This window comes from Styela clava, chromosome 15 (assembly GCF_964204865.1).
Source record: "Styela clava chromosome 15, kaStyClav1.hap1.2, whole genome shotgun sequence".
In the NCBI taxonomy this organism is placed as follows: domain Eukaryota; kingdom Metazoa; phylum Chordata; class Ascidiacea; order Stolidobranchia; family Styelidae; genus Styela; species Styela clava.
The window spans coordinates 11,098,565-11,125,823 of NC_135264.1; the positions used below are offsets into that span (position 1 = coordinate 11,098,565).

At 35.2% G+C, this 27,259-nt stretch overlaps 3 protein-coding genes and 2 long non-coding RNA genes across 10 annotated transcripts; 2 read left to right on the forward strand and 3 right to left on the reverse strand.

The window, feature by feature from the left end:
- Positions 1-181: 181 nt before the first annotated feature.
- Positions 182-2,758, reverse strand: LOC120333849 (uncharacterized). Its single transcript, XM_039401235.2, has 3 exons — positions 2,677-2,758; positions 1,806-1,927; positions 182-1,595 (listed from the first exon to the last, which is right to left on the reverse strand). Exons 1-3 carry the CDS (start codon positions 2,700-2,702, stop codon positions 1,327-1,329), a joined length of 417 nt encoding a protein of 138 aa, XP_039257169.1. The 5' UTR covers positions 2,703-2,758; the 3' UTR covers positions 182-1,326.
- Positions 2,759-8,926: 6,168 nt separating this feature from the next.
- On the forward strand, positions 8,927-10,326 carry LOC120333838 (hydroxylysine kinase-like). The gene is made up of 2 exons (XM_039401225.2): positions 8,927-9,098; positions 9,437-10,326. The coding sequence occupies exons 1-2, from the start codon at positions 8,954-8,956 to the stop codon at positions 9,871-9,873; spliced, it is 582 nt and encodes a 193-aa protein (XP_039257159.2). The 5' UTR covers positions 8,927-8,953; the 3' UTR covers positions 9,874-10,326.
- A 2,545-nt stretch (positions 10,327-12,871) lies between these two features.
- LOC120333854 (uncharacterized) lies at positions 12,872-16,170 on the forward strand. 5 transcript variants are annotated; one of them, XR_013480679.1, is made up of 6 exons: positions 12,872-13,387; positions 13,690-13,777; positions 13,980-14,043; positions 14,365-14,473; positions 15,310-15,365; positions 16,103-16,170. It is a non-coding gene; the product is annotated as an uncharacterized LOC120333854 (long non-coding RNA). The 5 variants fall into 5 exon arrangements; XR_013480678.1 differs by having other exon boundaries at positions 12,873-13,387; positions 13,980-14,088; XR_013480682.1 differs by having other exon boundaries at positions 12,873-13,387; positions 14,365-14,554.
- Positions 16,171-17,797: 1,627 nt separating this feature from the next.
- On the reverse strand, positions 17,798-19,813 carry LOC120333852 (uncharacterized). Of its 2 annotated transcripts, XR_013480651.1 has the most exons (5): positions 19,602-19,813; positions 19,465-19,505; positions 19,197-19,373; positions 18,800-18,921; positions 17,798-18,128 (listed from the first exon to the last, which is right to left on the reverse strand). It is a non-coding gene; the product is annotated as an uncharacterized LOC120333852 (long non-coding RNA). The 2 variants fall into 2 exon arrangements; XR_013480650.1 differs by having other exon boundaries at positions 19,465-19,813.
- A 1,181-nt stretch (positions 19,814-20,994) lies between these two features.
- On the reverse strand, positions 20,995-27,259 carry LOC120333800 (cell cycle checkpoint protein RAD17-like). The gene is made up of 13 exons (XM_078109550.1): positions 27,101-27,259; positions 26,160-26,275; positions 25,982-26,056; positions 25,739-25,883; positions 25,322-25,523; positions 25,020-25,145; positions 24,651-24,811; positions 24,218-24,382; positions 24,059-24,141; positions 23,484-23,679; positions 23,289-23,401; positions 22,481-22,716; positions 20,995-21,622 (listed from the first exon to the last, which is right to left on the reverse strand). The coding sequence occupies exons 1-13, from the start codon at positions 27,135-27,137 to the stop codon at positions 21,463-21,465; spliced, it is 1,815 nt and encodes a 604-aa protein (XP_077965676.1). The 5' UTR covers positions 27,138-27,259; the 3' UTR covers positions 20,995-21,462.

The following is a 27,259-nucleotide window of genomic DNA, read 5'->3' on the forward strand; positions in this document are numbered from 1 at the left end:
GGAGCCAGTTTGGGAGAAACGTTTCGTTAGATCACGATTGGACTTTCATTTGAAGGTTTACATTTGAATTTTACATGCAAGAATATGGGGTTTCATGTATGGTTTTCTAGGCCCCTGTCAGGATAGTTGGCTACGTGTTAAGCTCCGTTCTCGCAAAAAGTTATTCTACTTTGAAATACTCTTGTTATGTTCTGCATATAACTAAGGATATGCAGGGAAACATTTATTTGCAAAAACAATACTTCGTGAAACAAACCATTTGGTATATTATACTTCAGAAACGCATTAGAAAAAATTTAATATTGAAAATACAAAAACAATTATATATTCAGTACACAATCCGTAAAAAATGATTCACAGATTATGATACCTCGTAGGCTCATTGCTAACTTCAGTGTTTCTGCAATGTGCCATAAGGTCGACTGACAACTACAGCATCATCTAATTTGATAGAAATGACGCTCTTCATACTCAATCCAATCGCATTCATTTTGAGACACTTTATAATCGATAGCAGGGCTACTCAACTATTTTTATCGAAGGTCCGCAAGCTAAACTTCAAAATTATTTGGGTCCGGTCTTTCCAGAACTGATATTTCGGCATCCTCAAACGAGCACTTCCTCGACCGACTAATGATTTGTAGCAAATTAAAATTGTTTATTATGGTGTTATAGTTCTTTTCGTATATATTCAAAACTATGAAAGTCATTTTATAATAGAAAATTCAAAAAGTGGGGCTAATGATCCAAAATAAATAAATAGGTGCGGTCCAAATCTAATACTCGAAAGGTCCGGATTCGAACCGCGGTCCGCCAGTTGAGTAGCCCTGATCTTTAGTTTCCATTACATTTGAACCCATGACAATTGCACCTGTATGCTATTGCATCTATGGAATTTTTTTTTGTTTCACGGATAGTTAAACCCATACTAACCCTAACCCATGGGTTTTAGCACCCGCATATAGATTGAACCCGTGGATATACGCATGGGTTCAAATGTACGTGGGTTCAAATGTACGGTCACCTAATCTATATTGTAGTATGTGAATTATCCAAAATTGTACTTTACAACAATGAAAGTTTTGATAAAAAATGTTGTATCTTTTTATATTTTAATGATACAAATGGCCAGATTTACTTATGCTTGTCTCACATTTCCTTCCGCCACCATTATTCGAAGTAGCCAACGTGATAAGCGTATTTAAAAGTGATGACCAGCTTGGCCTAACGTTAGCTTGCATTTTAATGTTGTTTTGCCAATGTTGTTTGCTTTTCCAAACCTTCAGACACTTACAAACTCTGAATTAAAGTTGTGAGTGTTCGATGCTAGAGTTTTCGGCCCGGATGTTCCTGCCATCCAACGATATGATTCGCTTCCATATTAGAGCTAGAATGTGCCGGCGACGAAGGGACTCTCAGTTGGCCTGATTTTCTCCGAGAGAGAGTTAATAGTGTTGGATATTCGTATGGTGGAGGAGAATCTGCAGTTCGGGCCAGGTCTTCATAAGATGGTGGGGCATCGAGGCATTGCGCCTGTGCCAGAGGTGTTTCGTAACATGGACCTTGGTTTACAGATGGAACCGGTAAGATTTGAGCTGTATAAAATGCAATTTATTACTAGTCTTCCTAAATACTAAAATCAAATACAGAAAAATGAATAAGGACACTGCAGAAGTCGTCGGGAATACAGTCCTTATTTTTTATTATCATTAATCTTTACGCTTCTCAACAGAGTAGAAGTGGCGAAATGTCAGTATAAAGTTAGTATTGGTAATAAAAATATCAAGAAAAAGCGAGGTTGTCACCCTGACTGGATCCTGGAGGTCGTCTTGTAGCTATTTTTCTTCTGCAACATAAAAGACATATAGCAATGCATCCCAGACAACCAAATAACGCTCCAATGACGACCGCAGCAACTGTTCCAAATCTAGGCAAGAATGGTTAGTTTTCATTTTGTATTGGCTTCTTTATTCTACTTCAAATTTCGTGATTACATTAGTTAAAGATGTCTGCCTCAACCACACCGTTATTCTAAAGATTTCTATAAATCAAGTAGCCCATCTATAGTGACGCTCGATAAGTCGCTTTCGAAAACATTTAAAAACAAAAATAGGACTAACTTTGGATGGAAGGCTTCACATTTTGATATTTTAGGATGAGAGAGACAAGAAATATTCCATTTTTTACTTCCAAACATCCTTATAGTAATAAAGTTTTTAGTTTCGTTGCCACCCCGAAATACGCGCACTGTTTAGTTATACTTGCACTAGTCAAATTTTTCAATAAAATAATGACATCATTTGCGGAGTGATACGTTAATGAATTCCATTGTCCCACCATCAAATAACACTTCAAATTTGTCTTTGGTATGAGTTATGTATGTTGACACCGAATCTTTGCCAAATTAGTGTCTACATTTGCTTGTTTCACACATTTAAAATGGCGAATACAACTGCCTGCAAGGTTGTCTCGCTTTGTTCCAACTTAACTCAATATTAAACTCTATCTGGTCTTCTTCAAACACATAGAGTACGTTTTTGATTGTCTTAGAGATGTTTCTCACCGATAATTATGAAACCAAATTATCGATATACTAGTACTAGCTATGACGTAAAATTAGGTCTGCTTATAATTTAGAGTTCAAACACGTTCCAATGTAGAGCTTCGTCTACTTACGTTATATTCTGGAGCATATCGGTCATTTTTCAAGTATTGATTAACCTAACTCACGTATAGTCGTGTCATTGTCACTACAGCTGTAAAATTCATATATATATATATTGATTATAAAAACCGCTAACAATTGTTTTTGTATTTTCCATAGACATCATTAAAACTAATAAACATTAGTATTAGAAACTCGCAAAAATCCTTTCGAAATGTCCAAAGTTATTGCTTTTAATTAACTTCCAATTAACACTCAAAACGAATTTAATAAAAAAAAATTGCTTAAAATGCTCACAATGTAAATTGTGTACATAAAAAGTGAGCCGTTGAGGCGTGTGTAGAAGTCGTTGCAGTGTGGCATGTCATGCTATGTTGTACTTTCCACGCCTTTGTACTCAAAGTACGTTTTAATCAATATCAACAATTTCTGCATGCCCGTTCGAATCCAACAAAATGTTCTAAAAAGGGTTTCTTGATAGAATCACATCTATTTCACAAATTTTTTACAAGAAAATAAAGCCGAAATCACCAATTTTCATATTCAATTTCTGACTTCCAATTGCATTCAGTAAATACAACTCTCATTCAAAAATCTCTACTACATATAAAAATAAATTCACTAATAATATTATTGCCACAGTTTTCTATTAGTTACATTTGAACCGGATTGCATATGCATATTGTAGATATTCACAATACAAAATCATTACAGCACTACCAATGCACATGCTCAATAGCAAATGCTTGGTGTCAGAACAAGCCATTAGTCATAGAACATGGCTACAGAATATTGGCCAATGAACCCTCACTTAGATAGAATATGACACGATTGATAAATTGAGTTATTGCGATACTTGTTTTTAATATGTGAAACAAACTTGTTTTGCTTTTTCGCTAATTTCAGTCTTTTTTTTACAATTTGACTACATTAATTATTAGACTACTTTGTTTTGTCAAATTGCATTGCCCACAGAAAAAGAAGCAAAATCAATTTCAATGTTTTTGGTTGGTCCGTCGACCAATTTCTCCATCATAATATAGAATTTCTTGTCATGTATATTAGTTTCTCGCTGATTCACTCTATTTTCTAATGAGACTCAGATGGAGTGGAAACAAATTTAACAAACATCGTCTTCATTTCAACCAAAGTAATATAGATAAAAACCTGTCTAATATTTTGTTCTTGCAACTGTCGAGACTGCATTGATTCATATTGCTGCATGAACATAATCGTTTTTGTCTGGCATGAATCATGCGTGTTAAATAATCTCTCAGTTCACCAGTTTGTGAAATATTCGTAGAGATACAATTACAATGCTTAATATAATATATCTATTTCACCTACAATAAGGATTTATCATCTGCATGATTTTTTAAACTTTTCGGTATTGAACTCTATTGGTTTTAGTTTCCGGAGAACAGCTTGCTTTGAGAAGTTTGTGTTTAGTTGGATGTAGTTCTAAAAGTTTCCGCAATTTTTGCACAAAGTCTTTATCAGAAAACCCTCAGGCTACTTTAGATTGAAATTTCTTAATGCGACCAGCAGATTACCAAGATTGACCGTAGACTATGATTACACGTTGACTAGTAAACTTTGTAATGGAAACTTCAATGCGAACAACTTCAATGGATTATTCGAGACCAGAGCTCAACTACTGAAAATTAGATCAAATTGAATACTTATTATACACATTTAAAATGGCGAATACAACTGCCTGCAAGGTTATTTTGCTATGTTCCAACTTAACCCAATATTAAACTCTATCTGGTCTGCCGTAACAATATTTTTGATAAATAGACTTCTTCAACAACAAGCTGCGCAGTATACGTTCGCGTGTTCTAATATTTAACATGACCATTAGGTAGAAGATCAATAAGATCACGAACGCAGCATCTAAAGTAAATCGAACACTTCGCGTTCTATTTGTGGTTGGTCTCGTTACGGCCCTGTGTGGCCAATTTACCGCGTCACAAGAATACCACGTCTGTTATCAAATTTTGAAACTCGTGCTTAGTGAGATATCACATCAATCCCAACATTAGTTAGTCTCAGTTTATTTAATATGAGTGAAAAAGCAAAAATGACATATGATATACATCAGATGTGTTATGATATAAAATCTTATGGCGTATTGGCGTTTTAATATTAACTTTTTAATATAGATTCCCCTGAATCAAATTACCAAAAGCTCAATTGTCCCTTTCACAAAAATAAAATTTCCAGCGCACAATTTATCAAATTTAATAGCAACAATAACATAGGAATCCATAAACACAAGAGCAATGTCTTGCTTTAATCTCAGTTGAAGGGGAAACACTGTTTCTGCGATATCAAACCTAGGTAAACCGGACGACATACAGCATCTTATATCATTCTCAATCGAGCTCGTTTCGATATTTTGGAAGTGTGGAAATCATCGCCATCTGCCAAGAAGTTGATTTTTTTAATGTCCAATTCAATTTCGTGCAAAGCGATTCTACTGATTCGATGATAAATCCTAACAAATCACCACTTTGCTGATTGTAGACCTGATCATATAGAGCAGTGGTTTTCAACCCGGTTTCCATCGGTACAGTCCAGGGATTCCGCAAGTATTCATTCAAGTTTTCAACTGTTATGCCAACATACACAAAAAAAGAAGAGTCCCAAATTCAGGCAATTCAAAACTCGAAGTCATTTGCGTAGGCTGCAGGGCATCACTGTTTCAGCTCTGCATTATTGATCTTTTATAAAATATTATTTTATTTATGATAGTGAATATATACTGTGCAACTTTCACGACAGCTACTGCCGAAAAAAGCCGGGGTGATGAAAAGTTTAGGGCTGACACGGGCAAACTACGGCTAGCGGGCCGAATCCGATTGTTATAGAGAGTATAGACATCTGAATTTGTTTAATTTGTAATTACATTTAGTTTGGTACGAGGAACATTGTTTTCCACTTTTGCTTTTGTAACACTATGAACAACATCTTGTTCATAAAATGTAACATTTTACGTCCCACTTATATGGCCCGCCAGTCTAGGTGGGCAAAATTTTTGACCGTTGGCCAAAAACATAGCTCACCCCTGGTTTAGGGTATACTGCATGTCACACAAAATTTTCCCACTTGTATAGATCTCTATTCATGTCAATACTTTAACCCTCTGTCAGAGTAATATATCTATCCTAACCCAGAACATACCATGATTCATACTCAATATTCTTCCTGCAAACATTTGCACCGAAATATATGAATACAAAAACAGTGGACCGACTGTAGGATAAGTTGACCAAGTGTGGTGATGTGGGACCAGGTTTGAACACGAAAATTTCTTGATGTAGCTTTCAGTAGTACAGCTGGTGGTAATGACGATTAATCTAACGGAACAGTGTTTCCTGAAGATTGCATTTGCAAAGGATCGGATTTCCAAACTTTATCGATTTTGAAAACCGTTTTCATGCTGATTATGCAACGAAAATCTTGAGTTTCTTTCTGAGCCGTTTTGTGGAAGTATATGGTATTGACTGTGACGCTAGTAGTGGTGTGCATGGGTAGTTTCATTGAGTTGGTTTATTACTTATAGAAATCGTAGTCTATGCTCAGCCCTAAATTAAAATAGTCCCACCGATGCCATCTTACGAAGTGACATTGCCGAGAAATTAGGCTATTTTTGCGTTTAGTGGTTATGTTTTTTATATTTTACTCACAACCAGGTGCGATGTCAGTTTAATATCTTTTGATTTGTGATGTATGCAATCTGCGGCCCGCGGGTCGAATGCGAATGACGAATGAGTTGGTATGGGGTTTATGGGGGCATGTTGTGAACACACCGACGCTCACGACAACATTGATGACATTATAATTGTACTACAATTTCAATTTTCTATAGATATACTCCCATATTGGTTTATTTCGAAACGAGGCACGTACTTTCCAATCTCCAAAGCCATGTCAGTAATTTCATCAATCAGCAATCCTAACATTCAATGAAATGTAGGCTTTAGTGAATGCACATACCTTGCAGGTGGCCCTTTATGATCGAAGCAAACTTAGATAGTCAAATACCGGTCACTAGTACTGATTCCAGAAGTTGTTCCAAAAAGTTTGAGAACTGAATTGAAAATGTGATTTTTGTCAAAATTGAATCACAAAACCAATACATGGATTCCAAAAGTTCTTCATGAGTCGTGAGTTAATTTTTTAAACTGAAATGAAAAGTAGTTTGCATTTTGGCAATGTTAAAGTTTACATATCACAAATCGAAATTAAATTTATTTGTCAATCCTATATCGGATTTTATACAGAATTACTGCACTTGGTCATTACCATCGTCATTTCATTCTAAACGCATTCTTCTCGACGAAACCTCAACGAAGCAAACTATTAAATTTATTCTCTATCATAATTTACTGAAATGTCGCATTGCAATTTGAACATCGGCGATGTATTGAAACAATATTACGACTTGGAAATTATTTCACATAAACAACTGAGTGGATATGAAGATATAAATTATGTTGTGAGATGCAAAAGAAACGAAGAGATAGACACATTTGTTTTAAAATATATTAACGCAGATGATTCCATAAGAAATGGTGAGTTTAGTGATTTTCATTTAGTTCATAGTCTGACTGCCAAGCCTACTGCTGTTAATGAAAGAGTTGATAGGAGTTTTTGAGATTGGAAAACCAAATATCGTGGAGAATAAAGTCTGACGAAAACATCGGTATTTGCGATACAAATGAATATAAAGTTTGCTTACTTTCATAACAAAACATCATGCTAATATAAAAAACTAGAATTCGGTTGGAAACCGAAGACTTATCGATCGGAGGTTAGGGGATCCCCCAAAACAGTGGTCTTACTCCGTAGTGACACCGTGTGTCCTATAACTAATTAATTAATAACTCGCTAATTATACGACATAATCAACCCAAAATCGATAGGCTTCTGGTCCGAGATATGATGTATGCACATGCAAAATTTGGAGCAGATTCAACCTCGCATTCGCGAGATATCGCGTTCATCTAACAGACACACACACACACACACACACACACACACACAGACATACAAATACCTATCAATATACTTACCGATCTTAAGATCGATAAGTAATGACTGATCAATATTACAAACGAGTTAGCAACGAGAGTATGTAAGTACAAAACAAATCTGCATTCTTCAATTTCACGGTTATAAGATCTTAATGATACGTAATTTCTTTTAGGTTTAATAGAAGCAGTAGTCTTTGTGCTTCAAGAAGTGCTGTTTAGCGGAGTTCCATGCTCCGCACCGATATTGTCAAATGAAAATAAACACGTGATATGCATTGGTTCAGGTAAGCAACCAAAAAAAAAGTTACTGTAGAAATAGAGAAATTGGGGATATTCCTCGCAAAGTGATAGTAATTTATGAATAGAAGATTTGATGCGATTTCAATCAACGCCAGCTTGTTGGCTTTCTGCAGGCGAATATATAAAGTAAAAATAGAGTAAACTTTCAGAAATCTACCGAGGTCGGAAAGTCGAGGCATGATTAAGAAAGTTAATGTCAAATAACTGCTCAATTAAAAATTTTGACATATTCCAGGAGATCAGCTCAGAAAAATAATGCTTCTTTCTTACATCCCCGGCCTTGAAACACAGGATTTAGATTTTCAATATGAAAGCTACTTAAAATTCTGTCATAAAGTCGGAATATTTTGTGGAAAACTGGACTCGCAGTTGGAGGCAAGTTTCGTTTTTTATTGTATGTATAAATATGCAACTTATCTTAGACTTTTATAAATTGCACGCAATGATATAAATGAATATATATACATGAAATTAAACATACTACTTTAATCGACATTGTGAAAATAAAAGATCGAAAGAAAAAGGAAGTCACAGGTCTTGCGCAAACATTCCTTACGTTTATTAGTTGGTAATGCCTCTCATAGTTAAATTTTCGTGTGAATTAAATACGTAAGATTGTTCATTTTTTACCATGTCGTTGGCGAAACCTTACCAAAAGAAAGCCCCAATGAAACTATTAGCAAAGGCTGAAGTACACCGTCATATCTCAATTCTGCTATGGTCATAGCAGTCGTCAGTTAGTGCAGTTTTATATATCTGACAACCTTTAAACCAGAACATGATCATGAAAAGGTAACGTTAGGTTTCAAAATTTCAGAATATATCTTCGAGATTAAGCAAACAAATTATAATTTCATAGAATGGTTTATGATACAATTTGTTTAAACTTGTTCCATAATTAAAACAGAAAATTAAATCTCCGCCAAAAATACTGCATAGAGGTTACATGGAATGGAAGATGGAGAATATTCAATCATGGAAGAAGAAAATACACGTATTGAAAGATGTGGAGAGTAAAAATATATGTGAACAGACTATGAAAAAGATTGAGGATTTCTGTTCTGGAAATTTGTATATAAAAGCTAGCAAAGGTTGGTGAAAGTTGGGCTTCTGAAAATAGGCAAATAAATTATGATAAATCAACATCTTATGGTATGAACCGTCAAGCCAGTAGCTCGAGTGGAATTGCTTGTTGCCATTGTATTGTCCAGCAATTGATTTTTAATTCAAACACCACCAAATGACTACTTTTTTTAAATCACATTCGTTGTGACTGAGGCTTGAGTCTACAATATGATGGCAATAAACCGACGAGCAACTTGACCGAGTATTTCCCAAATGAATCATTTTTCTTGACGGATGCTATGTTACTAGATTAATGTAGAACATGTTAAAAAAGATCAACTCCCATCTCATTCATACACAACAGGAATAATTCATGGAGATCTTACCTTACGTAACCTGATTTACAAAAAGGAAGGACACGACTACGACGTCACCGGCATAATAGATTTCTATGACACAAGCATCAGCTGTTATATATTTGAAACGGCGGGTATAATTTGCAGTGTTTTGTATGAAGCCGATTTCTTGAACCTACCTGACTTGAACATCTGTGCTGTAACTAAAGAAATACTGGGCGGATACAGAAAAGAGTTTGATTTGAACACTGTCGACCTAAATATGTTATTTTATGCTGTTTTGGCTAGACTGTGTGCGTTAAGAGTGCTCGGCGGCTACTATATAATGCATAGAAATGACGTGGCAACCCATACAGGAATAAACTTAGAAAAGTTAGAGATTATTATAAAGAATATATGGAAAATAGGAAAAACTAAATGGGATGAAATATGTCTTCAAAGCTAATGTCGAAAATTTGACAAAATTTAAAGAGTTTCATGTGACGTGTTAAAATAGTTTCTTCGTCGAACCGTGAGAATAATTTGATTGAATAATTGAGTTTAACGTTTTTAGGGGTTTCGTGGAAAGGCTTACCAGAGCTGTAGTCTGCCCATACAGTTGAAATTGTCGAATTCTGTTCAATGCGTTATTTTAACACTTCACGGAAATTCGCATCCTTTGGGCCTAAAAGTATAGCTAACTCTATGAGATAATATCTGACATGGAAAAAGAGGAAGCCGACAATGGCAAAATCTTTCTTGTGATCTGATTAAAAAACAATTTGAAAGCTGTTGCTTGGCTGTACTCGCGTTCCGAAGGCACTAGCATTGTTTAACGAGGAAACTGCGTCATTCACCCTAATGGCAGACAAGTTGAAAAGTCTTTTTTGATTGACGACATAAATAAGAATGGTGATTCCGATGACGTTCTCGATCTTCCAGTCGCCCTTGTCGGTCATCTTTATTTATTTGTCCGTGTTCTGTGTTGTAGTGAAATTGTATTGAATGAAGAAATTCGACTAGAAGTCGACATTTAGTCAAAGAACTAATATGCTGTATATATCTTTCACTTAATTACATCAGGATGGAATGAAGATGCATTCTCGGTCTGATTTAGTCTCTGGTCCTTAATCAATAATGAATCACAGTTTCGCCCACAGAGTTGGGATTTTAAGTCGTGTCTAGCTTTTCAAGTCGGGTTCGCGCTGCTTGCAGAGTCTTAATATGACAAACAAATATTTTTCAGAAATGCTTCCTGATCCGATTGGCTTATCCCTATCTTCCTTGAAAACCTTGGAGCATCTGGTAAAATAAAATAATAACAATACACAAGACAAACATACAGGAGGGGTAATTCATAAAGGTGGCAAGACTCGAAATGAGGTTTTAAACATAAACGTGCTGCTTTAAGAAGACGTCGTCTCTTAATTGCTCAAACGTATATTTATGTAATGCACCTCAATTATATACTTGGGTCTAGTCATCAACTTACCGGACGTATATCCATGAGATTATGTTGTTTGCAATATACCAGCTATAAACTAAACTAACTCACCCACCCACTTCACCTCCGTTTCACCTGGCCGAATATTTTGCTCTTTTTTTCTTCGGATGCTCCATTGTGACAACACTTGTGTTGATTGGTTCAGTGTACTTTAAAAAAACACAATTTCACACTACTATAACGTGAGATTTGAATTTCGCTTGAACGGCATAAAAGATGTCGAATCATAATATATATATCTATAAAAATATCACTCAAAAATTTCGTCTAAAGCGAAGTTACAATAATTCTTTATTGAATTATTATTCAAGAGTTCATCGAAAACTGAGGCCTATGCAAGCTTTCCTAATGGTTTTTGCGTTTTCGACTTTTTCATAACCATTTGAAAGTCGGAAATATCGACTCCCTACTTCGGACTTTAGATGAATTCGAAAATATCACTGCTGCTTCGACACCACTAAAACATTCCAAATTCCAACTTCTCAGCCCTGATTAGAAACTAATTCACGTCCCCACGATATGCCAGTGGCACAGACAGTCACTGTTGTTTGGTTAGTGCTGAATTTATCTTGCTCACCTATTACCATGGTCTGAACATTTCCATTGCAGATTCTGAACTCGTAATCTCCTTTAATGTTTTTTTTTTCTGTTGGACCCTAAATATTCTGAGTACATGATTCATCCATCGTTAGTCTGTTGAAGGAATGCTCCATTTTTGTAAATTTGCAGACGCAACTTGTTTTTCGACTTCTAAGCGTCAAATGAATGCGACAAAGAAATTAGCGAAGCCATTGCTATTTAACAGGTGTCCGGACCTTCAGGTATTCCGCGTCAATGTGGCGTGGTTGAATCTGCTCCAAATTTTGCATGTGCATTCATCATATTTCGGACCAGAAGCCTATTGATTTTTATTTGATTTTTTTATGTCGTATAATTAGTGAGTTATTAATTAATTAGTTAAAGGACACAATGTGTCACTATGGAGTAAGAGCGTTGTTTTGGGGATCCCCTAACTTTCGATCGATGAGTCTTCGGTCTCTGAGCGATATTCTCGTATATTCGACTCAATGAATATTCTTGAACAGAAAAGTTACTCTAGGCCATATTTCTTAACCTAAGTTTGACCGAACCTCTGGGGTTTGGTGGGGATGTTCCGTTGGTTCGCCGAAAGTCTTCTCAAATAGTGAATTATTATGGATTATGAAGTGAAATACTATGAAGTATTTCCGTTACCCAGCTCATAAATCATGAAAAAAACAATCATAGTTCACCGTCTCATTTTTCAAAAGTTTTCGAATCGCTGCCATCTTGTTTTCTTTGTCCGCTAAAGGTCGAGGTGAAATCCTCAAATTTTTTATTGAGGCTATATTTGTACAATGCAATTCTGACATATTAGTCTTTCCTCTTAGTGAGTTATTCACGAAACAGGTTTCTTCATGGATGTGAACTCTCAGCAAACTGTCTGACTTTTTTAATTTATGTGTCCGGAGAATCAATTACAATAAAAAAAAGTCACAAGTATTCGAGATTCGGTTCTGGAATCATCAGGTTTTTGAAAATGCCTAGCTCTACCCACGATCAGTACGGTAACTTAAAACTAAATATGTCAGTGGTATCTTATGTAGGTCACAGTACAAAATTATGGGCGTAGTTGTACGTCTGTATAAAAATATAAAAACACAATTCAATTCGCATTTCGTGCAATTTTAAATTTTGTGACAGAGAAAAGTATTATAACATGGAAGGACTGTCGTCCGCCATTTGCAGTGAGATAAAGATTGATTTCCAAAAAAACGTCGCCGATTCCAAAAACGTTGGGACCAATCATGGCTTGGATCATCACATGATTGGGTCTCGTCGACCAATCAGCACCACCAATCTTGTGTCACTAATTTTATCTTATGGTTCTTCATTATGATTGCTCTTTTTTTATTCTAACACGTTGGTCGGGAAAACGGGGATGACGCGCATTTGAATCAGGGGCATTGAGGAGATCGCAGCGTTTAGCGGTCGATGCATGTTAGGATCGCTAAGTTAGAAGTCAGAGTTTTTGTAACTATTTGTAAATAATGTGTCTATTTATGCATGAGCAGAATGCAGTGCGAAGTTTCATTTTTCTTTAGTTAAATTCGTTCTTTGTTGAAAATTTGTTTGTTGTATTGTATTTATTCAAATGTTTATTAAAGTTATACGTATGATCTACTGTAGTACTATTCGCGACGACAGGAATGGAAGCGTAATTTTAACTTGCCAAAATAATCGTATTCTAATTGGGCATAGCATCTGCTGTAATTCTACGCTTCATTTTAACAGGGGCGAATCGCTCTTCAGTAGACGATATTGAGGTATAATTTTGTAGAGTGTATTCTATTTTGTGTATGCATTTGATATTTCAGTATCGTTTGTTTTTGAAATTCAGAAGGAGTGCAAAATCATTGTGGGATTCATGTGCATGCTCGTTTAAAGTGATCAATCAGTAAGTAATAAACGGACGAATGAGTGCTTCTAATGACTGCGTGTTTTTTGTTTGTAAGCATAGAATATATTAATGAGTATGTTCTACAGGTAATTGAATTGACGAGTGTGATTCATGATTTGAGTCGATATGTGTTATTTCGACGATTTTTGTTTGGTGGACATGGTCTCCTCTGTCCTGATTTCATCGACGGATTTCCTCAGCTAAGTTATATCGCATTGTATTTAATTTAAAGACATATCCTTACATGAAAGAACGTTAAACTATTTCTGTGTCTTACCGATATTACTTTTCATTCACAGGCTTCTGAATTGGCGAAGACAGATCGTAGCTGGAGTCGGGAGTTAATTATATGTAAAAGATGATCAGGTTCATCGCCTCACGCCTCAGGTTGGTGTGCTGAGAAACGCGTATAGCGTTTGGCGTACATATTGTACATCTTAGGTGTACCGCTGTCGATAAATTAAACCTGTTACTGTTAGTGACCCAATATGGAGGCCATGCAAATAGGGATTGGGTGCGGTTTGAAAACGTAATTACGTCATAATTGTTCGTATCGTTATTATCGTCAATAATATATCATTGAATTTAGTTTGCAGGAATCAGATACAGGTGACCGTCAAAATTCGTCAAGAACAGAATAATAATGCAATATGGTAGGTACGTTCCCTACGTTCGTGATAGCTCCTGGACCGCTTGAGGTAACTATTTGAAATATTATGAAAGTCTTAAAAATTTTCTTGTCCGACAGTCTTCCGCTTGTCTCACAAAGTAGTGATACATGACATTTTGGGGGTACGTTACTATTAATAAATATACATCCAGATAATTACACAAGGCGTCTGCTATTGCAAAAAATTGTTAATTGTATCTGGTGGTCGTTATTAATATAGAAGACTTTTGTTTTTTGTATATTTGTGCGACACTTTCGCGAAATAAAAGTATATTTTTAACAAGAGTCGATATATTTATGGCAGGTGAATCGAACAAGAAATGACAGACTGATGGAGTCGTCCATATGTAACACTTATTGTCGATCCAAGTTGTTGCAGCACCGAATACAAACGCCGGGGTATAGTCTACAAGGTGACTACTTATAACAGAAGTTCACAAGCCATTTTCAGGACGACCCCAAAGACATTTTCCAAGTGTCCAGTGCGACCTCAGGTCCATATATATATTTTTCATGAAACTTTTTCACTGGACTTTTAAGCGAGTTTGGTCATGTGGTGGTATTAAGTAAAAAAGGCTAAAATCAAACAATGTTGTTTAGGCAAGTATTGGCTACCATGTGTGAGGGATTCTATTTGAACTAAATTATATTATGAAAGATGTTCGAATGTAAATTTCGTGTTGACGCTGAGCAGAGAATACCACAAATACAGCATGAAACTACGTCGTGCGCAAAAAGTTGGATAGTCCCGAAGTACGTGAATCAAGATGTCGGACACTGGAACGTAGTATGTGTACCAGGTTAGGGTTGGGCCATACTTTCAGGTACAAATACTACGCGAGTCACTTGGGTAGTCCCCGAACTCGTAATAGAACTATAATAAGAAAAATTGGAATGAAATTTCACATACTTCGGGAGTACCAAAGGTTAGACGTTTTAAATATTACTCGCACTAATTGTAAATGTGAAATTTCACACTTTGGGTCGTCGGGTTTATTATATGCGCGAGAACTGTAAAATAAATTACCTTTAATCGGGATTTTGTACCTGGATTAAACCTGGTGCAGGTCGAGTAGATCCTTCCATTAAGTTCTGTAGAAATATCATACCCTTTGAAAATCTAAATTTTCGTCTTGGACTAAGACTTGACTCAAGACTCCAACGTACCAAGTTTCCTTGCCATCCCTGCTACCCAACCAAGAATCTGGATTTTAAAGTTAATAAAAAAATAAAGTGATTTATTTTTCAGATTTTCAGTCGGGGAAACTCGTACGATTTTGCAGCATTGAAGAAAACTATTTCACAGTAAGTATTTGCAGAAAACGTATTCAGTCAGTTTGATTGTTTTAATAGGGAAATTTGCCAATAATTTGTGTGACCAACAAACTGGAAAATAATTATCTGCATCCGCGTGAAGAGAGATGTAAATGGCTCGATTTGGTTTAGACCAGTTTCACCATTTGATCAACGACCCAAAGTTTCTCCAGTAATCTTAAATAAAATGGACTCGGTTCTGGCTTGACTCAAGATGCGAATAATCTCGCATCTTCTCAGCATGCCATTTATATAAACATTCCATGAAGTCTATTTCGTTATTCGGTCTTGATGCATTATGCATCATTTGAAACATTTAAAAAATTAGCTGGTGGATCTTGTCAGATTTGGAAAATGTAAGGTCAAGACAGACAAATTTAGCCCAAATCTTTTTGGTGTATTATCACGCCAGATCCTGTTAAATGAATTGTGAAATGGCGAGAAGTACGGTGATTCCAAGTTAAAGTATGTGTAGCCGGAGTCTGGGTTATAGTGTTTTGTTGAGATTCAAGTCATGGGGGAGAGTCGATGTCAAAATTTTGTCGCACAGGCAACTTCAGGTCTGTAGTAAGAAATAGTTTTGGTTCGACTGTATTTGAGTCGTAATAAGAGTCAAAAATAAGAATGGCCTTGCTCTTGCTCTAGAATACGACCCTCCAATGTCGGCAGCAGCCGTGAATCTCATGTCCAGTAACAAGCATTTTTTTTAAGTTCTTCAATGTTTGCAGGTTCACCAACCGTGCCCAAGAAAGCACGTGAAGAGGATTTTGCACTGACGACTGTTCCTGCATTCTAATTTTTGTACCCTTTTTGTAAATAATTCACGTGTCTCATGTTTTCTTTCTTCAGTTAGTTTTGTCATGTCTTATAAACATCGTAATGAATAATATAAATTGTTTCGAACGTAATGAAAGAAACTTTGTTTGTTATTACGCATTATTACACATTTTCGTCAAATCGATCACCTTGTGTCTATAAAATCTGGTCATGGAGTTTGCAAAGACTATTTATTGTTCCCTGCATTCATATCCAAATGCCTGGATTTTTTGCCTTATTTGTGTAATGATATAAACATGAATACTATACTATAATCTTGTTATGCTGGGCAAACTTCTTAACGAATAATATAATTTATTTCGAACTTGATTAAAAAAGCTTGCCTATTTCGCCACTTTTTTAAAACATTTTTGTATTTTCATGTTTATTTTTATTTCAATAAAATCTGGCAACAATACTTATCTCTTTGAAGTTAGTAGTGTGGTTAAGCTCGTACAGTATGGTCTGCGTATTGGGGATCGCTATTCCAAATCGTGAAGTGGATTCCAGTATGACGTCACCGCTGGGGAGGGGGATTTTTTTCCAGACCGTACTGGCCGGGGAGGGGGATTTTTTTCCCAAGCCGTACGGGCCGCGCAGTACAAAAATTTGATGCGCGAAATTTTGTGTATGGCCAATCGCCGGCAATAGATAATCCGGGGTTAAATGCTGAAATTTATCATCGACCAAGCATGATCATGCATGATCACCGTTTACATTTCAAAATGTCATCATTTTCTGAGTCTTATCCTTCTATTTTTCACATTTTTGGGGAATTTGACCATTTTACTTACCGTGACGTCTGCCAGCACACCGATTTTTATGTGAGAGCCGTGCTCAGCAGGCCTCGAACTATTGTCATCATGAAAAAATAAGTAATCATTCCTCTAATCCAACGCCTTTAACCGTTAGGCCAAGAAAGCCAGTTGCCATGAGGACCCAAGTTCTAATATTTATTTGTGGACATTGAAAACTCTTAGTGGCCTGAGTAGTCAATGTCTCAAAGAGTTTTTAATACCCACACATAAATATTAGAACTTGAAGCATCATGGCAACTGGCTTTCATGGCCTAATGGATAAAGGCGTTGAATTAGAGGAATGATTACCTATTTGTTCATGATGACAATAGTTCGTGGCCCACTGAGCACGGCTCTCACATAAAAAAAAAAAAATCGGTGTGCTGGCGGACGTCACGGTAAGTAAAAGGGTCGAAATTCCCCAAAAATGTGAAAAATCGAAGGATAAGACTCAGAAAATCATTTCATTTTTAAATTTACATATCGATCATGCATGATCATGCTTGGCCAATGATAAATTTCAGCATTCATCCCTGGATTATCTATGGCCTGCGATTGGCCATATATAAAATTTCGCGTATCAAATTTTTGTACAGCGCGGCCCGTACGGCCTGGAAAAAAATTTCCCTCCCGGCCCGTACGGTCTGGAAAAAAATTTCCCTCCCAGCCGTGACGCCTTACTGGGATCCACTTCACGATATGGAATAGCGATCCCCTAATACGCAGAACTTACTGTACAAGCTTAACCACATTACTAACATATTCAAACTTAAGAGATCAAGTACAGTTGCCAGAATTTTATTGAAAAAAATTTATTGAATCACAGCGACATAGGCTTGAAAAAATCTGATCCGCAGGATATGGAAATATATTAAATATCATTTATAATGTTGATCACGTGCATAAGACGTCAGAAAATGTCAAACACAAAAACTACTCAGAGACTAAAAGAAAAATCAAATATCAAAAGAGTTGAAATAGAAAGATCGCAAAAACACGATTTACACGTTGATCACGTATAGGAAATATGCCAAAAAATTGAAAATTACACAAAAAAGGTTTGGACAATTGAATAACTAATACAAAATATTGCAATAAAAACTTTCTCTCGATCTTCAGCTGTTTGACACTGTTGATGACCCTGTGGACAAGAAAGAAAAAGAAATTTATACTTTACATATTGGACATTGCGCCTCTGTACCCCTAGCTTGTGTATATCGTTTTATTAGGATTGTTGGGGGGAGTGGAAATCCCATAGTCAGAATTGCGATATTATTGTAATTTATTCAAAGTGGCGCGAAATTTTAAGCCACAAACCTTAAAAAAATTTTAAACTTTAATGGACGGCATGTTCAATAAAACTATGCAAATTAATCCATCACTGACCCTCACTTGAAATTCTCATCCACCGGGGAGATCGACCATCTAACGAGGCAGGATAAACGAATGATTGAATAACCCGAGTTCAGGCTGTGCGCCATTTTGGTGCGCACACTTCAGGAGGTCCAAATTAAATTATTAAATTAAATAAATTATCTCGCGAGTTTGGCAGTTCAAAGTTTACTCAATCATTGGAATTCTCTAACCAGATTCCTTTTATTTCGATCACTGTAACAAGTTTGAAATCCTCCGGATCTAACACTAACATTTTACTAAGTTCGCCAAGAGAAAATCCCACTTTTGCCTGATTCTACGAAAAATGGACTGGACTACAAAAAAACTAATTCGGGCAGTATGATGGTTTTCGACATATCACAGTTAATTACTTAGATTTTCACATGCCGATAATTTATTTCAAAAATTCATACTCACATATCGAACCTTATTCTGACGTTTTTATCCAGCGTTGCGACAACTTCACTGGACAACAGAAATTTTGCGAACACTACATACGGATGACGTCATCATAGTCTGCAAATTCATGTTTGATTCGCCTGGCAATTAATGTATACAAGTTACTTTTTCGATCAAACACGATGCTGTCAATTTGGATTTTCGAATTGTGCCAGGTCGGTTTGAAAAAACAAAAATCAGCAATGTACATGAATCGCTTATCTCTTACCGAAATTGGGTTTTAAAATCAGATAAAAATAGGTATGGATATCGCCTCCTCCACGAAGTATTCATGGGTTGCTATATATATATATATATATATATCCAACATGATTAACTTGATTTTTGTTCTTCAAATACAATGCGATATACTTACATTAGTTGAGGCCATATGGCGATGAAATCAGCTTGCTCATAATTTGCTCTTGAGCGGTAATTTTGAAAAAAAAGAAACAGGGTAGAGAATGTCAATAGCCGAACTCTTCGATCTGCTAAGCTCTTTTAACTTGACATCGCCTCCAATCACAAATTGCATTCGCCAAAGTCAAAAAACCTGCGGAAATAACGCATCGATGCACATAAATTTTTTTGAAATGATAAATAGTGAGGACGCTAAATCGCCTATCCGCCCATTTAATACTTACAAAATACGTCGGACATGAATTCCGAGATCTCTTGGTTTGACCTGAAAAATCAAATCTTGAGCGTTTGTTTGAACAATAACGGAACGTAGCAGAAAACAACAAATGCAGCAATAGACACAATATATATAATAACATACCACTTCAAAATCACTCCACAAAACATTAAATGTCGTCTACTGTAGTACGATTCGTTCCAGACCGAGTTAACTAATGGGGCACAAAATTGTTGTAGGTGCGATACTTTTTTAGAGGATAAGATTATTTCGGTCAAATACGAATAGTACTATTGTAACCTTAAGTCAATAAACCATAAAATAGCACAATAAAACAAATAAAATTAAAGCATGAAACGTACGAAATTGCAGTAAAGTACTATACTCTGCCTTGTGTATAAAAAAACACTACTCGAATGACTACAAAAAGGCTGACCAACTGACTGAAGTCTAGCCAAAACCGACCGCAAAACGCTGCCATATCCTCAATGTCCCCGATTCAAATACGCGTCATCCCCGTTTTCCTCCGAGCCAACGTGTCAATATTAGAAAAAGGCAATCATAATAAAGAAACACAAGATAAAATAAGTGGCACAAGATTGATAACACCGATTGGTTGATAGGTCACAATCACGTGACGGGCCTCGCCATGATTGGTTCCTACATTTTTGGGGATAAGCACGTCACGTACTTTGGCGTGATAAGATACCCAATTGATCATGTAACGAGAAGGAGTAGTGATAGAACCGAATGAAATCCAATTCACAAGCCAAGGTGGGCCCTTCGTCCTTCCAAAAACGTTCAACATTTATGTCTCCATGTGCTTATATATATATATCTATATACTCAGTTATTTTATGCGCCCTGTTTAATATTTAAAAACCCAAACAAACGGAGGCAGAGGAATTAACGAATCACCGTCAACTTATTTTAAATTAAGGTAGTCATCCTGATTGATCGGGCCCTGAAAATCCGCTCCGTGACTACCTAGCTAGGAGATGTGTGGGCCTGGTTTGAGAATCCCTGACCTAAACCCTGCCTGGTCAATGCGATCATCGCGGAAATCCTATTGACACGCATAAAGGTTGGTGTATATTGTTAGATGGAATCAGGATTCTCTGCGATCGTAGCATCGTCTTCGCTGCCGCACCCAACACCATTTATTGAAATTCTTGAATCGCCGACTGGCCAAAAACCTGCGACCAGAGCAGTATTCTGGTAGATTCACCGTAACTGACTGGAGATTATTTATCAGATATGTGATTTTTGGTTTCATTCTCCCCGAAATACTTGATTTATCGCATGTAATTATAGTCATTGGCTAATTCCAATACCAGAAGTGCTACAAAGAACTAAAATTCTTCCCACACTTACTAGAAGATTGCAAACAGTAGCAGGCTTGCGTGCCCCGTCAACGGTTTTCTTCCGCAAATTGATGATCAGAGCTATATTGGCAGGCGGGATTTTGACGAAAAGCCCACAATGTATAGCAAACTAAGCCTTACTTTTCCGATTGCTGATGATTAAGACAAACAAATGTATAAATATGTTTTATTGAAAACCGATCAGTAAAGACAATAATAAAGACAGTGAGCAATACACAGCAACAATGCACACATTTGAAAACCAAGATTTCACAAGAATTAGAATATACTAAATATTAATAATCTTTGGTTCAAAGTTCACACAACAAGGCAAGTTGGAAATAAAAATTTCGAGTAGATGTCTGGCCTTACAAATGAAACAGGAGTTTCAGATTAGTACAACTTCTATGTGGTGTTAAAATGATTAATACATCTAATATATATAAATTCAGAGACATCAAAGTTGGGTATGATTGTTTTTCTTTGCTCTGAAAACGCATTCCTTTTCCATGCCTTGTGTATAGTGCATGGCTGTTGCCTGCGGCAAGAGTGAAGTCATCTTTTATAAATGAGTCTTATTGCACACTGAGGTAAGACTTCTGGTTAGAATATAGCGTTTTTAGGAAAATATCAGCATTCATTTAGTCGCTAAATTCCTCTATATTAAAGTCTTCATCAGGATCTTTATTAACATCTTCAATATTTTCTCCATCAGCAGCATCTGGACATGAAACTTCTAATTGTTGTAAATTTTCTGACATATTTTCACCCAGTTCATTTTCAACTATTTTTTCATTTACACTGAAAGGATGATGAAAATGAGTCATTTCACAAAAAATTAGATAGGTCGCAAAACCTTTTATAGTTTATACCCTACAATGGATCATAATGCAATATTGAGAATGAACGGTTGACACCGATAAGTGAATCTTGACACAGTAGGAGGTTATAATATCATGATCTATCAGTTTTGAAAGGTTATTGAAACTAGTATAGAAATATATTGCAGACATAACAACTAGAAAATTACAGCTATATAACTTGATGTTTCAGCTATGTAACTTGAAAGATCTGACAATAAAAGTCAAAATATATATATGGAAATCACCTAAATTGGTTAACATAAATGAGTAAAACTCGAAAACACATTTTTTTAAATCTTCCCAGTCAACGCTGAATAGAGATTGATATATAGGCGGTGTGGCACATAGTGCTAAGTTAGGAATACGTACGCGATCACACATCTGATTACCCGGCATGAGTTCACAGGTTAGAATCCTTGTTTAATAATTATGTGCGAGAGGATTGCTGAACTCTTTTCTGCCGTAGGACCTACGGGTTCACGTCATCACCGGTCGGTTACGACTTCCTACACCATCCATTTCATGCAAATGACACAAATGCCTTTTTATCGAATCCCAAAATCTGACATGTACTGGTAACTAAGCTTTCTTCTCCCGCGAGATAAATATGTAGAATCCCCACAACAGTTATTTGAATAGCCTCGTCTGTAGAGGGCACAGGAGATATCACAAGCTCCCATATAGACAGTGAAATTGCTATTTAGGGCAGCTATATAAAATGTGTACTGCTAATCAAGTGTAATATTTTACTTACGAACTGTTCCGCAAATGTTTTAAATAATGTAATAATAATTACCTTGAAAAAGATTTCCACTTCGGCAAACTTATAACTTTGGATAAATATTCAATTTGACTGCGATCGAGTGAAATACTTTCAAAATTTTTAGTTGTTGAATAATTTTTATTTCTTTGTATCGTAGTGATTTTTTGCATATATGGAAGCATGTTTAATAATAGTTCTCGATTTGGTAGATTGAAATTCCAAAATAAACGATGACTGGAGGATTCGTTTTCATGACATTTCTTGTTGACCTAAAAATAATAGAAAGAGCATTGTTCAGCATAGATACAAATGACTAATATGACCACTATAATGTCAACAAAATTTTGTGCTTATGTTAGGGGAACTGTATCGAGTGTCACAAAAAATTGCGCTGAATGTCATATGAAAGTGTGCCCATATGAGAAAAAACAGCAAATTTCAGCTTAAATATCAGACCGTATAAGACTCAAAATTTTTTTAAATAAAATAAAAGTAATAGCCTCTCAGTAATCTTTTCTTACACACCTAAGTACTGAAGGAAACTGTACCGAATGTCACAAAAAATTGCACCTGATGTCATATGAAAGTGTGCCCATAAAAGAAAAACAGCAAAAATTCAAGCCATTTTTCACAACAAAAACAACATCAAGGACAAAACAATCCATAGGTCCACCTTTGTCCGGTAAATTAAAACAAAGTAGCTTAGAAAAACTAAAGCAGTTACAAGGTACACCACCTCATATTAAAAGTGCTTCCACACTTTGATGTTATTCATGACAAAAACTGAACTTACAATAATGCATTTTAGTGAATTTGAATAATAAAACAAAACCTAACTTGCCTGATACCAGCTTGGTTTATGGAGTGGTCTCCATTGACCAGTTGAAGATTCACATTGTTTTAATGTTGCTCTGTCTGAATTCCAAAATGCAACTGAACGAGAAGACAGACTACCTGAAAATTGATGGTGAATTTGACAAAATATACCATATTAATAGTTAAAAATAGGAAATAGTCAAAATAATGTAATTCATACCTTCGTAATTATCTAATGCCGTGTTAGAATCAGTAGAAAAATCTGTTCCTGTTTTTCTCGTACTTGTTATATCAGCGATACAAAAAGAATCGAGTGCAGCAGATAAATCATCAAGTTTACTGAAGAAAGGTACAAAATTATGATGTAGAAATAAACTGTATGAAGATCCTGAGAGACAACAATGATCAAGAATATCCTGTCGTAAAAAAAGGGAAACTGTTATTAACTCTATTTTTTAGGAGGAATACAAGTCCTCTGGTTCTTTTTATTATTCACCACTCAACAAAAATGAAATAAATATATAATCCAGTATACGAAATCCAAATGAAAAAATTTGTTCATTACTAGGAACTTCAGTTGCTTAGAGTGAAATCCCAGATTGTTACTAAAATAAGAATTAAAAAATCGAATATATCATAATTAATTCCGAATCAATTTAAATATTTGAATCGTTTGCACATCTATTTTTTAATTTACTGTGACATCATGTTAAATTACAGCATCCCATACACTGTGATTTTATAGTATAAGTAACAAATATCATTCTTCTTTGGTCCACACTAAAACACACTAACCTCAGGTTCAAATAGTAAAGGATCCCTGTACAAATGCTGAAGATGATTTGGTAGTTTAGAAGCTTCTTTCTCTGGCTCTTTCCCTGTTCAATATAGACATAAACAGCACAATTAAACTAAATCAAAAGGTATGGTTATAATAGTATAATATAAACATACTTTTGCAATATAGGATTTTCCCCAAGGCTCTGAATAATACTAATGAAACATCTTTTCCACCAATAGAAGGCATTGCATTGTTAGTTACAAGATCAACAGACTTCCTTCGTTTGAGAGAACCTTTCATTTTTTTGCTTTCTGGTTGAAGAAATGAAACTGGTGTACCTTGAGAAACAAAACTAGGTAAAATATTCTTCAGTTCAAGACATTGCTTATAAAAAAATAAGGCAGATACCATTTTTTCCATACATTTTAATAAATTACTCACAAAAAATTAAAATAAATACAATTAATAACAATAATTCGTTGCAGGTGTCATACATAATAAAGAATCTTTAAAATAATTCAGTCAGATTCATCATACGTGCCTCATTGGAGAGAATATAATTATCTTCTATTTTAAAATTATATCTAAATGAAATGTAAAACTTACCTTTTTGTAATATGAATTGAAGTGAATTAATTGCTGCTCTTATGTCCCCAGAACTTGATGAAACTATTAAATTTAAAACTTCTTTTGAAAGCTTTTGGTTTTCTTTTGTTGATATTTTAGTCAATGCTTTATTCATTGAAGTCATTGAAACAGGATTAAAACTGAAAAAGTTCACAAACATACAAGACAAGTTTTTATTGCTCTGAATAAGCCTCTATAAAAGTGGTGACTCATGGTATTTGAATATCTCTGGTTAATAAAATCATTTTTTAATCTACGGTAATTTAAAGGTGGGTTGAACAAGCTGAAACATATTGATAGAAAGACTCAAATAAGTAAATTTCAAAATTCAAATTGTTCACTACCAACCTAATACTTTGAATTTTCAATTGATTAAGAACATCAGTAGGAAGTAGATTTCTTTTCACAGAATCGGGTATACTTCCATCACTTAATATAATAATCAGCGGATGTTTCTGATGTCGCCTGTATTGCCTGCAATGATAATAAAATTTTGATAAAAATATTTTCTCATTCCATTTGCTCTACAGACTTTTTAGTTTAGCCACATATAATTAAGTAGATTTAGCACGGTGATTCGGTCATTAGAACGAATTGAAAATGAAATTCATAATCTGAATGTTAATTTACAAAATACAAAATAAACGTACCTAAGAAGGTCCCGGAAAGTTGTTGGTTCACGTATTATATGATGAGGTAAATCTTCAAGTAATAACATTTTTCTACCTTCATAATTTTGTTGTGAAGGCGTATTATTATTAGTATAATCATTAGATAGAACAAGTGATGGGTATCGACCACTTCGAAATAAAAAATCTTCAAACTGTGAGGTCATGTTCATATGATAAAGACCTGAAAATAAATATTCATAAATGAGTGGATGTAAGTGAGTGAATTTAACACCTTGAACAAGGTGTGTGCTTAGCAGAAATAATGCAGACGAAACAAAGTACGCATTGAAAATTTAAGCCCAATTCCCACAAGCTAGGCTACGAAGAAGAAGAAAATAACAATCAAAGCAAAGGGTTACTATTATGAAAAAAAAAATTAAAAATACTCATGCCTACCTGCTTCTCTAGATGCTGTGAATGAAATAGACAGAGGATTCGTCCACTCTTGTATTTGTACTGAATGTGCTGCAGCAGCTACTAAAACTGTTGCTGTTTTACCACATCCAGATGGCCCAGTTAACAGAAGGATGGGGGCACCTTTCTAGAAAAAAAACACGCTATGTAAAATACTGCAAAGAATCAAATATCTTTAACACCTATTCCATTTATCATATGAAGTAATTGAAAAGTAATAGTCACCTTTTCCATTATTTTACTATGAGAAATCCATGCCTCAACTTCTGCTATTTTCTTTTTGTGAACGGCTAAATCATCCTAAAGTTTTAAAAAGTTAAATTAGTCTAGTCTATTCATGTACAAGATAATAACAAATTTGAAAAGGCTGGAAGGGGAATAGCTCTTCATTAAATTATCTTACAAAGGTAGAAGGAGTATATTTATCAATCCATGTTGCGCTGTCTTCATTTGATGACTTGATAGCAACATTATTTACTGGTCTTTTCCTTTTCTTGGATGCTGAGTGGGAGGAAGATCCTAAACAAAGAAATTAAAGGGTGACTATGCTTAAATGATAAAATAGTGACTTGAATCCATGAAATGTAAGAAAATACAAATAGATTCGAATTCAAAATAAAATTATTCGACTACAAATATACCAAACAGTTGTTTCAAGCAAATATATAACAGTACTGCAGTATGAAGCAGTATAAAGAGAATGATTGTCTCAGATCAAATCTTGTATCACATGTTTCAGTGTTTATTACAGGTATTATTTTGGCCGCTTTGTTTTTCAAACTTTTTATACTGTTTTTCCATATATAACTACAAATCAGAAATACCTATATTGAGCTTAAGGAGACCTGATAGCAATATTCTCATTTTTTAGAAATCTCCATAAAGCTATGGAACGATACCTAGTTCAGTAGTCAGGTAGTCGTATTGCTAAATATTGAAATTCAGAAATTGTAATGGAATAAAATTGATCACATCTTGATTGCACTTGTTAAATATACCCTAACATTTTTATGAAACTCTCTATCTATCTATTTTATGAAAACTATCCATAAAGCTATGGAACGATACCTAGTTCAGTAGTCAGGTAGTCGTATTGCTAAATATTGAAATTCAGAAATTGTAATGGAATAAAATTGATCACATCTTGATTGCACTTGTTAAATATACCCTAACATTTTTATGAAACTCTCGCACTAAACAAATACCACCACAATATTATGAAGCAAAGTTTTGATAATGATGTGAGCTTTCAACTTTTCCAGTAAGTTTACGAAAGCAACTGAAACACACGAATTACAGAGCTAACCTTAATATTTTCAAGCTTAAACGAATATACAACCTTACCAAAATCGTCAAACGTACTAGGCCACGATGATGACATTTCATATCCAGTAATCAAACAACCCAGTTCGCCGCAGAACACCAGGAGATGTTGAGTTGAAAACTTGAGCTAAAATTAAAAAATGAAGACGAATCTTTACGAGACATGAATCTCATGCCACT

Coding starts and splice junctions, on each gene's coding strand:
- LOC120333849 (XM_039401235.2), bottom strand. CDS start 2,702: ATGACCGATATGCTCCAGAATATAAC. Junction 1,928..2,676: donor GATATGCTCCAGAATATAAC/GTAAGTAGACGA, acceptor ATTCTTGCCTAG/ATTTGGAACAGTTGCTGCGG. Junction 1,596..1,805: donor ACCTCCAGGATCCAGTCAGG/GTGACAACCTCG, acceptor CATTTTATACAG/CTCAAATCTTACCGGTTCCA.
- LOC120333838 (XM_039401225.2), top strand. CDS start 8,954: ATGGAATGGAAGATGGAGAATATTCAATCATGGAAGAAGAAAATACAC. Junction 9,099..9,436: donor GTATATAAAAGCTAGCAAAG/GTTGGTGAAAGT, acceptor CATACACAACAG/GAATAATTCATGGAGATCTT.
- LOC120333800 (XM_078109550.1), bottom strand. CDS start 27,137: ATGTCATCATCGTGGCCTAGTACGTTTGACGATTTTG. Junction 25,146..25,321: donor ACTTTCCGGGACCTTCTTAG/GTACGTTTATTT, acceptor TTATCATTGCAG/GCAATACAGGCGACATCAGA. Junction 24,383..24,650: donor TCAATTCATATTACAAAAAG/GTAAGTTTTACA, acceptor TTGTTTCTCAAG/GTACACCAGTTTCATTTCTT.